Below are 15010 nucleotides of genomic sequence, written 5' to 3' on the forward strand. Positions count from 1 at the left end.
TACCTTTACTGTTAAGAATTTACCAAATGCAATGGGAACCATGAAGCTCCTGGAGTTCTGATGAGCCTTTGTGTGAGCTGGCAGACGGGACTTTTGAATGGACTTTTTAGATCTGCATTTTTCATTATTCTGGCAAACAGCACCTGTAAAATGGTCTCTCTCTGAAGTTAGGCAAAGGGGTGTAACCTGGTGTCAGGCAGGAGAAACACAAAGGCTTCCCTGGTATCCCACCAGGTTCCTGCAGTGAGCTGCCTGGGGCTCAAGTGGGAAGAGTTGCTGTGCAGGCTGGTGGAAGAGCTCCATGCTCTACTGTGTGGCTCCTTCCCTCTGGCTTTAATTCCTTAATATAAACCAGCAAGCTGTGTAGGAGAAACCTTTGAACCATGTATCCTAAGCAGAACAGGAGGAGGAGAGAGTGCTCATGTCTGGGCTGGGTGCCTGCCCCTGGGAGCTTCAGAGGCAAGGGCTGAAGCTGGGTGCATTGGGCGGGAGCTGGAGAGGGGTCCCTAATGGAAAAGCTGAGCTGTGAGCATCACTGCTGCTCCACCTTTAATAGCTTTAATGACTTGGGTGTCATGATGAAGACTGGTGTGCACTGAACAAACATCTCCATAACCTCATTCGTTAAGAGAGGGATCTTTCAGAGCTTGATGTGTCCTGAAGCCCAGTAAACAGCAGATCTTGGTGCAAATAGGCTGGGTTATGGAATTACTGACAGCGTGTGGTCAGTGCCATGGGTGTGTGCGTGTGACACAAAGGAGCAAACAGATGATGGAGATGACAGCATTGCTGACCCGCCTGGCAAGAGCCTGAAGACATGACAGACCAGGGCATGAGACAGTGCTTTGTAACCACTGCCCAAAGGGGCACCAGGGATAGAAATCTGTAACTGGGAAGGAGGAAGAGAACCCTTCAGAAAGCAGTGAGCCTCAGAGCGAAGAGAAACCACATTCTCTGCCATAGGGAAACATAAATCCCAATGTGGAGCTAGCTGAGACAGGAAATAGAAGCAAGTGGGAATATTTAGACTGAGGTTTCTCTTTAAGTTCCCTTCTGCCCTATTTTTGTTCCCTGTGTTGTGCTGGAGAAGCAGCAGCCTCAGAGAGAGCCTCTGGAGCACAGAGGTGCAGCTGCTTCCTGGACACTGCCTGTGTTGGCAGTCCAGGCTTGATTGGACATGGCTGACCTTGAGCACTCCACACCTCTGTAGCTTTCCTTTCTAATTTTCTTTGATTTGAGTTTTTACTTTTCTCTATGGACCCCTGAAAAATGGTGAAATATTCAAAACAGGGCAAGAGAAGGACCTGGGGGTACTGGTTAACAGCCGACTGAACATGAGCCAGCAGTGTGCCCAGGTGGCTAAAAAGGCAAATGGCATCATGGCCTGTATCAGGAATGGTGTGGCCAGGAGGACTAGGGAGGTTATTCTGTACTCGGCACTGGTTAGGCCACATCTTGACTGCTGTGTCCAGTTCTGGGCCCCTCAATTTAAGAAAGATATTGAGATGCTTGAATGTGTCCAGAGAAGGACACCAAGGCTGGTTGAGGGGGCTGGAGCACAGCCCTGTGAGGAGAGACTGAGGGAGCTGAGGGTGTGCAGCCTGCAGAAGAGGAGGTTTAGGGGAGACCTCATTGCTGTCTACAGCTACCTGAAAGGTGGTTGTAGGTAGGCAAGGGTTGGTCTCTTCTCCCAGGCACAGAACAAGAGGACACAGTCTCAAGCTGTGCCAGGGATGGTTCAGACTGGATGTCTTCAGAGGAAGAAGCTCTTCATAGAAAGAGTGATTGGCATTGGAATGGGCTGCGCGTGGAGATGGTGGAGTCCCTATCCCTGGAGGTGTTTAAAAGGAGGCTGGATGAGGCACTTAGTGCCATAGCTCAGTTAATTAGAAGGGTTGGGTAATAGGTTGGACTCGATGATCCTAGAGGTCTTTTCCAACCTGGTGAATTCTGTGAAGTCCAGCCCTGTTTCTACCAGCTGTTCCTTATGGTGGCCAGCTGACATGCTGGACTTGTCCCTCCTGCCTCATACGTTTCTGGTGGTATTTAGCAGCAGGGAAAGGTTGGTGTGTGGGGAGGTGATTGTAACTAAGCTTTGTAGGTGCCACTGTGGTGCTAAATGTTCTTCTGCATCGTTGTTTGATGTTTTTGCCAGTGTGGCTGTGGTGTTTGGCAGATCTGCTGGTGTGGTGCCTTTCTGGGAGAAGATGCACACAAGTGAGTTTGCTTGTCTGGAGGAGGATTTGGGTTGCTTCTGGTCTTCTGGGGACCATAAAGATGTAAAAGCCATCTCAGTTCAATGTGTGAACTCTTGGAGCTTGAAGCCTCCCTTGGTGGACTCCAGCAGTGTGATCTGTGGAGGTAGCTCTTTGGTGCTGGTCTGCACCATGACTTGCTATTAGTCATGTCAGCTGCCAGGCTCGGTAGAGCAGAAAGTGCCTGCTCAACTCTGTGATGCTCTGTGACTCTAATGTGGGGGCAGCTCTCGGCTGGTGCTGTGTCTCCAGGCAGTGAATGAAGTTCACAAACTCATTCAGGGAACTAGTAAATCCTCAGAACCTCTGATGGTTCTGTCGTGAGAATTTGTAAATAAGATAACTGCACTGAACTAAAAGCAGACAGCAAAATACTTGGTGAGGAGAAAATCGAGAAAACCCTGCAGTTGGTGTTTTACTTGGAATAATTGGGAGAATGGAACCCCGAGTAAATGTAACCTGAGGTTTGTTACAAGTGCCCTGCAGCACTTCTTACCTAAGGAGCAGAACCAGCTCCTGCTTTGCCTAGGTGCTGCCATGAACCACATTGTTTCCTTAGGTAGGAACTTTGACTGAGATCTCCATAGCTAGAAGCTAAAACACTGATGAGTGTTTTGAGTCCTTCTGTTGGGAAGTGAAGGCACAGATGCAAGCAGGTAACTGTGGCTGTGGATTTATAGTTTCAGTTTTCAAACCCCTTCAACAGCTTACATGGCAATACCTCTATGCTTTGGGCTGAGGACTCAATGGGCTTGTGTCAGGGAATTCAAGTTGGTGGCTTGAAGTTGGCATTGCTGAAGGCCTTCTGGAGGATGCTGTTGGGCAGGTCAGGGACTTCTGAGGCAGCACATGAAGGGATACAGGGTCCAGTGCACCCTTTCGTGGCAGGTCTGGCTCTGTTTGTGCCGGGCTGCCCACAGAAGTCTTACCAGAGATGACTTGGGCCCTCTGGTTTCAATTTGCTGCCAGATGTCTGCTAGAGCACTGCAGGAGCATGGCAGGGAGGGTGGTACCCCAGTGGCATTTGCAGAATTGGAGGCAGCCACTTCTGTGTTCAGCGACTTTCGTGCCCATGGTGGTTCTCGGTGCCTCTACCCCAGCAGGGACCTTCCCTGCTGCAGCATGGGGAAAACTGATTGAGCTGCGTTGGTGTTTTAACTTTGTTTCTTGGACCAGAGGCATCAATGAAACCAAAATGATGAATTTTGCTGTATAGTTTGGGGAAGCAAATTAAAGGAGACTCCTTTCTTCTGTGCTGCCCTCACAAAAAATGGAAATTATCAGAGCAGTGTTCATAAGCACAGGCTCAGGAAAGCTGTGACATAGGAAAGGTCTGATGGCTTTGTTTGCTGAGAACATCTTGCAGCTTTGGTTTTTCACTCATGGCAGCTACTGCAGAATCAAAGGATTCACCCCAAAATCTGCAGGAGGTGTGTATGTGTGAAGGCTGCTGTTTGTTCCTTCTGCTATTGCAGGCTCAGGTTGGCTGGTAACCCTGAAGTATCTGCTGCCTGGCTGGATCCAGAGGCTCTGCATTTCATAGCAGTGTGCGTAACTTCTCTCTCCTGATCGTGAATTTGATTTTTACAAAGCCATGAACTCCATTTTTGATTTCAGAAGCCTGGTGTGTCCTGACACCTGAAAACAGCACCATTGTGTGAAAGTGGATTGTAGGGGCACTTAATGGGAGGGGCTGACTGAGGAGACAGAGAGCACGAGAGAGCTGTGCCAGCAGGAGCAGGTACAGAACCAAGATGACCCCAGTGGGAAATGTGAGCTAAGTCTGGGAAGAAGTGAGAAGAGGTTTGAGGAGATGGCAATGTGAAATATGCAGTGAAAGTTACTGTAGAGAGGTAAAGTAGAACAGAGAAGAGGAGTGGGAGAAAGAGGAGGAAGCAATTGTGGAGTGCAGTTACTGAAGGCACTGAGGAGAATCTTAATTGGCAACCTGTGCCAGTGACCCACGGTTCTGCTCCCCTGCATTTCAGGAATGCACCTGGCAGGTAGTTTTCCTCTGGGCTGTGGTGCTGCTGCAGAGCCTGCTGAGTCTCAAGCTGATGCAGATCCCTGCGCGTGTTTCCTAGGCCTTGATCCGGCATGTCAGGAATGTCGTGTGTCAGAGGAGATGGTGCTGCAAGCTGAGTGCAGATTGGGCTGTAGAAGACAGGGATCTGCTTCTGTCCTGGCTAAGGCTGCTTGGTTTTAGTGTTCAAGAATGAGCCCTGGTCACCTGGCAGGAAGATACTGATCCTCAAGATACTGGAAGGAGACCTTGACCTCACTGGTATGACCCAGGAGGCTCCTTCTAAATCCTCTGGGGGACTTGCTAAGTAGGGAAGGGATGAATCTGCAGCTTGTACATTCTTTATGTCTGGAAGGATGAAAAACAATCATGGCGGGTTCCTAAAATTCATTTGGACTTAGTTGTCTTTTACCTCTTTGTGGGATGCCAGTGCCATATGCTGGAGAGCTGCTTTGGATGCTAGTGCTCCTTCAGAGGCTCTGCTTAGCAAGTAGGGCAGCTTTGTGCATGATGACAAGTAGGAGTGCTGTGACCAAGGTGTTATGGATGCAAGTGAAAAACCAGCAGCTGCAGTTTCAGTTAGAAACAATCCCCCCACACCCCACAGCAAAGCCCTCTGAATGGAGACAGCATGGGAATTGTGGAGGTCAGGGGGAAGCAAAGCCAAGCCCTGAGCAGTGAGAGATGTGAAAGCTCAAGTGAAGGCAGGTGTGCCATGTTTTGTGTGGCTTGTGGAACCACCTGGTGCTCTATCAGTGAGCCAGAAAACGGTTTGGGTTGTAAGGGACCTTCATAGACATCCAGTCCTACACCCTCCCCCCTGCTCTGCCATGGCCAGGGACATCTTCTACTAGATCAAATTGACCAAAGCCCTGTCCAGCCTGACCTTTGAACATCCACAGCTCTGCTGGGTACTCTGTTCCAGTGTCTCACCACTCATTGTTTCTTGTGCCCTCTGGCAGTCTGAAACCCTTGCCCCTTGTCCTGGCACTAGACCCTGGCACAAAGTCTTTCTCTATCTTTATGCAGAATACCTCAGTAAGGTCTCCCCTGGAGCCTTTTCTTCTCCTGGCTGGACAACCCCAACTATCTCAGCCTCTCTCTGTGGAAAGCTTTGGTTTTACTGTGCAGATTCGGTTAGCTTGTGAACACTAAAATGATAATAAATGGCTTTGAGGCCTGGAAGGAGGCTTCCCTAAATGCCATTAATTGATTGAGGTCCCTTTGAAGGGCTGAGAGACTTCCACTGCAAGCTGTGTGCAAGTCCTTCTTCCAGATCATTGAAGGACACTGAGTGATAGATGAAATCTGCATGCATCCATTTTCTTCCCCTCAAATCAGGGCTGAAACTCATGAGCAAGCCTCTGAGGCCAGCCCAATGCCTTGTGTAAGCTGTCCTAGCAATTCTGCCTCTGCCCCAGCACCTGCGAGTGAGGGTCAGGTCATGGTAGCTGCTAGATGTATGGTAGGTGTGACAAAACATGCAGCAGCTCTGTCTCTTCTTTTTTACTGGCAGGTTTATTCTTCAGTCCAAAGGAGTGATTCACAACCAGCTTTTGGAAAAACAGAGAATAGCTGAAGAGAAAATTAAAGAGTTAGAGGTAAGTTCTTGGCAGTAATGGTGACAAAAGTGGAATACTGGAGGTCAACAAGATGCTGTTTGCTGCATCCCTTGTTTTCATCTGATACTTTGCGTGCTGAAGGACTGCAAGTAGGTTACTTGTAAGAGGTTCTATGTTTCGCCTTCAAGTGGTCGATGTCACCTTTGCTACCTCTACAACCCTAGCAGAAACTGTTGGTTTGCTTTGTGTCCTGATGTGAGAAATGGAGATGTAGGATTCAAATGAGATCAACAGGAGCAAAGTTTGAAGCTACCAGAAGGACGTTTGTGTGGTGATGTGAAGCTTTGCCAGTGCTGTGCATTTTACAAGTTTACTCTGGCTTGGGACAATTGCATAAATTCATGGAAGAGAAATCCTTTGAGGATTACCAAATATGTAGAAATGGCATCCTGCTCAGGAAGTCCCTGAGCTAAAAATGTTTGGAGGTTGGGAAAACATGAGGAGGAAGTAGAGCATTGCCCTCCTTGTCCCTAGACTCTGCCCTAGGCATGCATTTGTGGCTGCTGTTGAAGACCTGATGTAAGGGGAGCTGGGATGTTGTGGTCTCCTGTGTTCTTATACTTGTTGGAATATTAAAGGCAGAGAGCAATATGTAGGCAGTGGTGTGTGGGCAGTGTTCCAAGACATTACCTAGTGGGGCTTGCCTGCTGCCTTGTGCCTGCACGTGGAGAAGGTTCTCAAAGTGTTCTTCCGCAGTGCCACCAGTGTATGTTATGACCCTAAAATACAGCTGATGGGAAATCCTACACCTTACTTCATGGGAAAGGACAGAGAAAGCAAGGACTGAGTTGTGTCAAGCTGCTTATCTCATTCATTAGTGTTTTGGAGAAGGTGAGTGTGGAGACCTGCAGGGAGAGGCAGTAAGAGGAAATCAATGCTTAGACCTACTCGGGCCTGTGCGGTTCTGTCTCTGTTGTCTCCTACTTAGAGTAAAGCAGAAGAGTTTGTGGGGTTTTTTAATTCCTTAAAACTCAGGTCACCTGGTCAGCTGTTGGGAAAGCGATCACCGTGGGTTGTGGTGCCTGAAGCGTTCTCTGGGCCAGGCACTGAGGGGTTCCTGGCCAGGATGACTTTTTTTTCTGCACTCAGCAGAGTTGTCTGTGGATAGGCTACATTTTACAGGTGGAGGTAATGGAGGCATGGCACAGGTTTTGGTATAGCTATGCGATAAAAGTTACTGTATCCCGGCTACTCTGGAGCTGCCCCAGATGCCAGTGGCTTTGTGCACAGGCAGCCCTGCAGCTAGGCTTGGAGAGCTTCATAGCAGTATGTCTGGATTTAGAAGCAGTTGGAGTGTGGTTTGCAGCCTGCCCATCAGGTGCCCTGCTGCCGGCTCTCTGGGGCTGTGCTCAGCTTTGTGGCTACAGTAACCTTCAGCTGTGCAGCTTGGTTTTGTCCTGCTACTGGTGAGGAACAATCTTACCTCCTGAACTTTCTGATGGCTGAGTTGAGCAGAATGGATGGGATTGCCCCCAGATGATAACCCTTGGTGTGTTTTCCTGCTTCCCAGCCTCTTGCTGTGTGAGTCCCTGATCATTGCCACTGAACTAGAGGTCCCAGCAATGGAGACTTCTCCAAAGGTGGTAGGATGGGAAAGGTAGTTGCCACTTGGGTTGGTTTCTCTTTCTAGTGCATAGCTAAGGCTCAGATTGCCAAAACTGCCAGTAGCTTAAGTGAACATTCAGGTCCAACTTTTAACTACTCTGCTTTGTGCTGGCTGGCAGTTTTGTGGAAAAGGATTTTCCTTAAGCTTGGGATTCCCAGGGAAGAGGACAAACTTTTAGACTGAAGAGATTTCAGGGGAAATACCTGGGCCCAGGTCAGAGCAGGAGATTTTGCTGTCCTGTAAACAGGTTGTGACGGAAGCAGGAAGGAATGTGAAACTTTGTGACCTTGTGCTTCCGCTGCATGGTTGTAAAATAAATACCAAACCAAGGTAGTCTGAAATTCCCTCCATCTGTTACTAAAACTGGAAGGATTTCAATCTTAGCTTTATATTTTACATTGTTAGCTATGATGGTACTGACCTGCATTTCTCACTTTGCGTAGCTGAACAAAGCTGGTCAAGGTCAGCTGCCATCCCTGTGGCCGCTCTGGTTACTTCTGGAGGGGGAGCTGGAGCCAGTTAGGCCTTGCTCTCAGAATGTTTTTGCCAAGGCATTGTGAAATGGATGTTTGTGATACAAGTCTGAGTCTGAGGAATGCTCTCACTGCTTGCTTGGTGCTGTGTAGGGAGCAGCACAGGGGACTGAGCTCACTGCTGAGCTCTTCTGTAGATGCAGCCAGCTGTGCAGCAAGGAGAGCCCCTGAGTGCTGGCTGTTGGTGCAGCTGTGGGCTCTAACCTGCTGCAGAGATGTGAGCTGGGTTTCCTGCCCTTCACTGCTCTCACAGTGGGCTTTTGTACCTTTAGTGAAAGCTGCTTTCTCACTCCTCTGACAGCCTCCACTGCCCTGTACGATTGCTGTCACCCTGCCTCACTCCCCTCTCTTCACTTTCCCTGCTGTAGAAGTGGTGCACTGAGGGGAGACCACCTCACTGTCTGCAGCTGTGTGAGAGCAGTTTGGAATGAGGTGGGACTTGGTCTCTTCTCCCTAATAACAAGTGGCAGGACAAGAAGAAACAGCCTCAGGTTGCACCAGGAGAGGTTTAGGTAGGACATTAGGAGGAACTTCTTGACTGAAAGGGTTCTCAGACACTGTCACAGGCGCAGGTTGAATCCCCATCCCTGGAGGGGTTTCAAAGAGGTAGAGATGTGGTGGTGAGGGACGTAGTTTAGCATCAGGCTTGGTGTTGTTAGGTAATGGCTGGACAGGGTGATCTTAAAGGCTGGCTCCTGTAGTGCCATGGGAGGTGGCTGCTCCGCAGCAGCAATTGGATTTTTCCAGTCCAGATACTTATCAGATTCTTGTTGTGCTTCACAGGCAGAGGGGTATGTGTTCAATCTATTTTGAAAGCATTCTGAAGGGATGAGCACAGACTCTTTTTAGCTCAGCAATGTTTGTGCAGTATTAGGAGAAAAACCAAGTAATGTTTTTCTTCCCTTGTTTTTAAGGAAACCTGATCTGTGAGTGGTGGAACAATGCTCTGCTTCAGGAAATGTTATCCACGGCTGTGTGGGGCTGGATGAATTCTGTTTGCAAATGAGGCATTTTCAAAAGAACAAACTCTGTGATGTTACAAAGACATGGAAAATTGATTCTTGGTCAGGGTGGGGAAATGATTCCCATGGTGTGTTCTCTGATGCTATCTGGTAGCCTGGTTCTCCTCTGCTATATTCAGCACGTTTGGTTGTCAGGCGTTGGCGGCCCAAATGGCTAAAAATAACTAATAAGGAGGAGGCTCTGCTGGGCAGCTCTGTCCACCCTGTGCCACTGAATTTAGCTGCATCCTGAAAGGAGAAAAAGCAACCTGCAGCTTCTGACTGAACTGGGGTTTGGTTTTAAACCCTGACCACAGGGTTGTTGTGTGCTTGTTTCCCAGGCAGGTCCTGTACATGTGCATGGGAGACTGAAAGTTTACTGCTGGTTGCTTTCTTCTCTTGTCTGCCTGGAGCAGGAAATCTGAGCAGGAAAGCTATACCGAAGTGCTTGAATTCTAGCTGAGGAATTCCTCATGTGAGCCCTGTGTCTGGGAACCCTGTCCACCAGAGAGACTTTCTCTGCTCTCAGTCATGGTGGACAAGCTCCACAGGCTTGGCTGGTGCTGCAGGGCTCCTTCCTGCTCAAGCTAAGCATTGTCTGCGTTGTAGTGCCTCTTGGTGACCAGACGTCAGACCTAACAAGAGACTTCTTCCCTGGTGTTGCCTGGGCACAATCTGGCTTGTGCTGCAGCTTCCCTTCTTCTAATCTTCTTTCTCTAGGAGCTTTTGAGTGGCTTTGCAGCCCCGAGAGGTGGCAGTGGTCCTCCTTCCTCCAGGAGGCCACTAGAACATCTCTGGTCGTTGCCACAGCCATTTTTGTACCCTGTGGGAGCAAAGATTTAAGCAGGCAAAGTGTGGCTGGGGAGAAGTGCTTGAGTGTGGAAGTTGGTGTCCTCTGAGCAGGTATGAGTGGGACGGACCTGCTTGGTGTGGCCATGTGGTAGTTTGGGAGTTACCCGCCCCCTCCTCCTGTGAAATCACCTAGACTAGACTTAGTCTAGCTAATTGTCTTGGTTCTAATTTAAATTCCCAGAGACTCCAATATAGTTGATAGAGCCAATGACAATTTATAGAATGCCCTTCCCTCTTCCCCTTTCTTTCCCAAAAGGAATTAGATGGAGAGAGAGGAAAGGTATGCAGACCCAAATAAATAATCTCACTGTGATTTGGAAGTTAAAAGAAGAAAAGTTTAACATGAAATAAAAGGTGTGAGGTAGTGAAGTTACAAAGGCGTAGGGAAGGGAAACAAGATACAAAGCATGTAAATATACAACCAGATTTGATGGCAGTGGGTTTTGTCTACCTCATGGTGATGGTAGCTATGTGGTAAGACAAAGAGCAAGCAGGAAACAGGAATGGTGATGCTAGCAGGCAGGGAGGGAGAGTGAGAGGAACCGGATGTCCCCCTGCTTTTCTGGATTTTTAGGCAGGAAGGGGGAGTGGGCTAAACCATCACCTGTTAGTGTTCAGACCCACCCCTGGGGAGGGGTCAAAACCACCTGGAGTCAGGTTCAAGACCACTCCTCCCAGAAGGGTTAACCCTGTACACTAATCTAAACCAGTATTTACAATGATGAATATTCTAAGTTCAGTTCACACATCGTTCTGGCTATCTCTTATGGAGGTGATTCAAAGCTCAGAAAACAGCAGTTTGTCTCCTCAAAGATGAGCTGAGAACAGGGACTCCCAGGTGACACTGGGTTCAGGCTCACATACTGTAGCTTCTCTTGTAGATTTTGGTCCTCAGATGCCAGGTCATACCTAGAACAGAAAACTAACAGCTTGAATTATACATCCTGAATCTGAACTCTCTCAGCTAAAGTTAAATTTCTCTGTGGAGTATGCTGGATTTCACCATTCTCCTGCATTACCCAGTGTGTGTGACCAGGACCTTCAGCAGACACCACCCCTCGGACAGGTGAAGTATAGTAGGGTACGTGGCAGATCCACTCAATGCCATGCTCTTTGGCCCAGTCTTTCACAAGATTGTTCTTGAAATGAGTGCCATTGTCTGACTCGATTCTCTCTGGAGTTCCATGTCTCCGCATGATCTGTCTCTCCAAGCCAAGAATGGTGTTAGGTGCAGTAGCATGTGGAACTGGATAGGTTTCCAGCCATCCAGTGCTGGCTTCTACCATCGTTAGCACATACTGCTTACCAGAACGAGATCGAGGTAAAGTGATGTAGTCAATCTGCCAGGCTTCACCATACTTGTACTTTGACCACCTCTCACCATACCATAAGGGCTTGATTCGCTTAGCCTGCTTAATAGCAGCACAAATGTCACAGTCATGGATGACTTGGGTGATAGCGTCCATGGACAAGTCAACTGACCTATCGTATGCCCATCGGTATGTTCCATCTCTGCCTTGATGTCCAGACGAGTCATGGGCCCACCGAGCTAAGAACAGCTCACCTCGGTGTTTCCAATCAAGGTCAATGTCAGAGCTTGTATCAACTTGAGAAATCTTAGCAGCTTGGTCTGCCTGCTGGTTGTGTTGATGTTCCTCAGTAGCTCTGCTCTTGGGCATGTGTGCATCTACGTGCCGCACCTTCACTGGAGTTTTCCCCAGCCGTGAATCAATGTCCTGCCATAGATCAGCACACCAAATAGGCTTTCCTTTCCTCTGCCAACCATGCTTCTTCCAGTCCTTTAGCCAACCCCATAGAGCACTGGCTACCATCCACGAGTCGGTGTAGAGGTAAAGGATAGGCCAATTTTCACATTCAGCTATTCCAAAAGCCCATTTCTGACCTTTAGGATCTTTGAAACAACCTTGTCTCAAAAAGTCAATTCCCAGAATGCAAGGTGCATCAGGACCAGTTACAATAGTATGTTTCTTCCACTCTTTACCAGTTAAACTAATTTCAGCCTGCAACTTAGTTAACTCTTGAGATCCACCAGTGATTCCAGAAATAGTGATAGACTCTGTCCCTTTGCAGCTGGACTGCAATAAAGTACACTGAGCTCCTGTGTCAACTAAAGCCCTGTATTGCCCAACTTTTGAACTGCCAGGCCACCTAATGAATACATTCCAATAGATTCTGTTTTCTTCACTATCCCTTTCCTCCTCCTGGCTGGAGGCAGGGCACCCCTAATGCTGAACATGGCATGTGGGGTGTACACAATGATTGGTGGTGTTGTGAGAGAAACTGCAACTGTTGGAACAATTGCAGTTGCTCTGGGGAGCTGAAGAAGTGACAGCTACTTTCCTGGCACTGCTGCCTCTGTTTCTGCCACTCTGCAGTTCCCTGACTCTCTTTGAAAGAGCTGAAGTAGGTTGACCATCCCACTTGTTCATGTTCTCACCATATTGGTCACACAGGATTATCCACAGTGACGCACGTGATTGCTGATGTCTGGGTGGAATTTGTCTCCTCCTGGGCTGGAATTGCCTTGTAGGAGGTGGGCGTCTGTTCCTGATGGCAGAAACATGCACCCATTCAGATGATGCAGGGATGGGATCCTTTACCAGATTGGAGATGGATGTTTTAAGATCCTCCTTCAGTCCTTTCATGCTATCTTTAATCTCGGTGGTCATAGTCTTTATAGCAGAGACTAGGGCAGAATGTGCCAAGCTGTCCTCTACCTGCCTGAGCTGGTCAGTGAATTCACCAACAGTGAAAGACCTTCCATTATCACTCCTTGATAGAAACTTGCTGGCCAAGATGTTAGCATAGGATGAAGGAGCAAGCTTAATAAGCTTCTTCATGAGACCTGTCCCAAGAGGAATGTCATCAGGCTCATGTGTGCCAGGATCTCCACAGAGCCCTTCCTTCACAGCAAACTCCTTCAGAAGCTTAATTCCCTGCTCAATGGTGTTCCACTTCTTAGCAGCCCATGGCAGATCATCTTGGGAAGGATATCTCATAGCCACAGCCAATAGAAGGCATGTCCACAAGCTAACCTTACCAAGAGGACTTGCTAGGTATTTGTCCACTCCACTGTCCTTGGTGAGTGGCCCTAGCTGCTTGGCAGACTTGTCTCCTACCAGTAGGGCATTGGCACCAATAGTACAGCATCTCACCAGCTAGCTTAGGATTGGCTCTCCTGATTCCCTTGAGTATTCCTTTCTAACTTCCCTGATCTCTTTGAGGGAATCATTGAAATCCTGGATATCATCCTCCTCCTCTTCCTGTGGTTATTCTTGGCCTAGAAACAAAACATTCCTAAGAGCACTCTTAAAGTCCTCAGAGCTATCCTCCTTTGCAGCTGATCTCATATAGCTCCATTAATCACTGTAATGCTATTTAAGTATATTGGCCAAATCTCAAAGGCTGTATTTCTCCTCTTCTTCCTTTTGTGTACCAGAAGTCCTCTCCCCCAAATCCTCTCTTATATCAGTCTCTGTCAAATGTTTTGTCTTGGCTTTAGCAGGAGGAATAAAGGAGGTAGATGTTCCTTCTCGTGGGTCTGAATCACTGAGGGTCTGAATCTCTGAGGCATGTGGATTTGAACTTGCTATAGGGTTAGAAGCTGCTGCCTGATGATGTGAACTAGGTGAAACAGCAGACTTGAACAGCTGGACCTGGTATTTGGCTGCTTGTCACGTTATTGTTGACAGCCAAGACTTTGGCAGTTGTCCCAGAACCTGCTAGAGGAGGTGTAGCAGTGGACATAGTGGCCCCCTCTTGCCCTCCTGCCAAACAGAAGTTGTCTTGAGAAAGTTCTCCAGACCTTATCTCTACCTCTGTTTCTCCAACTTGTGAACTCTTTGAACACTGCCTCCTACCTCTCCCAAGGTGTTTTTTTTAAGGAGGTGATAGCTGAATTCTTGACACATAACACAGGAATTAGACATAAACCCAGGATTATTAGGGCTATATTAATACATTGTAAATATACCACTGTATTACATGTGTGGAACTTGCTACAGGGGTTTGGAAGTTCAGTTTTTAGCCAGATGACATGCATTAAAGCTGTGGGAGGAGAAAGAGGAGTTATAATATTTCCCGACGTCTTAAAAACGCAGTTGGGAGCAGTTTCAATAATATTAAAGCCAACCTAGCTGACAAGATACTCTCCAAAATCCAGAAACATTCCTTGAATCTTTCTCTGCATTAAGTCAAACAGAAGAGAACCAAGCTTCACAGCAATATAATGGTGCAGGTACCATAGACATAATGGATATCATATACTACCAATTAACCAGATAAACTTCATCTTCCAGGCTTAATTAGCAATAAATCAAATTTATTTCCCCCTATGTCCAGCACCAAAATATAAATGTGATGGTTTGGGAGTTACCTGCCCCCCTCCCACTCTTATGAAATCACTCAGACTGGACTCAGCTGGATAGAAGTTCAGGAACAAAGCTTTATGTTCACAGCTTAGCACAAGATACAAGCAAATAGTAACAATATATTACAAATATATACAGAAACATACAAGTTAAAAGTAACACAGGAGCACAACAGCCCTCCCAGAAATCAGAGGCTCCCAATCAACCTTCCACCTTCTTTCCACCCCTCTACCTTCTCCCAGAGTAAGCCTTATGTGCAAGGTGAGTTTGGAGGATTGGCAAGGGGGATTAGAAGCAGAAGGATTAGTTACACAGGTTCAAGCAGAAGAGAAACACAGACTATGACAGAGAGAACACTCATTGTCTTACCTATGTTTGTGTTCTTGTTTTTATACATCTCAGCATGACTGAGTCAAATAGACATCACCATTGTTTTCTTTTCACAGCCTGTAATCTAATTTTTCTCATTAAAATATTCTGGTTAGCCTCAGACCAGCACAGGCTACATGCCTCTGACCTGCTCCTGTGGCAGCTCTGAGCAGCCCTTTGGCTTTGGCATAGAAAGCAGCAGCACAGAGGCCAGCTCTGAAGGTGGCTTTTATGCCATGAAAACAAATCTCTTGAGTTTTGTGGTGAACTTTGCAGGCCACTGAGCAGCTGTCAGAAGGTGAAGCCATTCCCAAGAGACCAATTTCATCCTGAAATTTACAGTGCAGGAGCTCATCTC

The 15010-nt window shown here is 47.6% G+C and overlaps 1 protein-coding gene across 4 annotated transcripts in view; it reads left to right on the forward strand.

The window, feature by feature from the left end:
* PFDN1 (prefoldin subunit 1) overlaps positions 1-15010 on the forward strand; it is a 41608-nt gene that overhangs the window by 13270 nt on the left and 13328 nt on the right. For 2 of the 4 annotated variants that reach the window (XM_064161356.1, XM_064161354.1), the window contains exons 3-4: positions 3731-3802; positions 5795-5879. In XM_064161356.1, the coding sequence (XP_064017426.1) occupies positions 3731-3802; positions 5795-5879 (157 nt within the window). The remainder of the gene's footprint in view (positions 1-3730; positions 3803-5794; positions 5880-15010) is intronic. The other 2 variants (XM_064161355.1, XM_064161357.1) reach the window with 1 other exon arrangement.

The sequence above is a fragment of the Pogoniulus pusillus genome, chromosome 22 (assembly GCF_015220805.1).
Source record: "Pogoniulus pusillus isolate bPogPus1 chromosome 22, bPogPus1.pri, whole genome shotgun sequence".
Lineage (NCBI taxonomy): Eukaryota > Metazoa > Chordata > Aves > Piciformes > Lybiidae > Pogoniulus > Pogoniulus pusillus.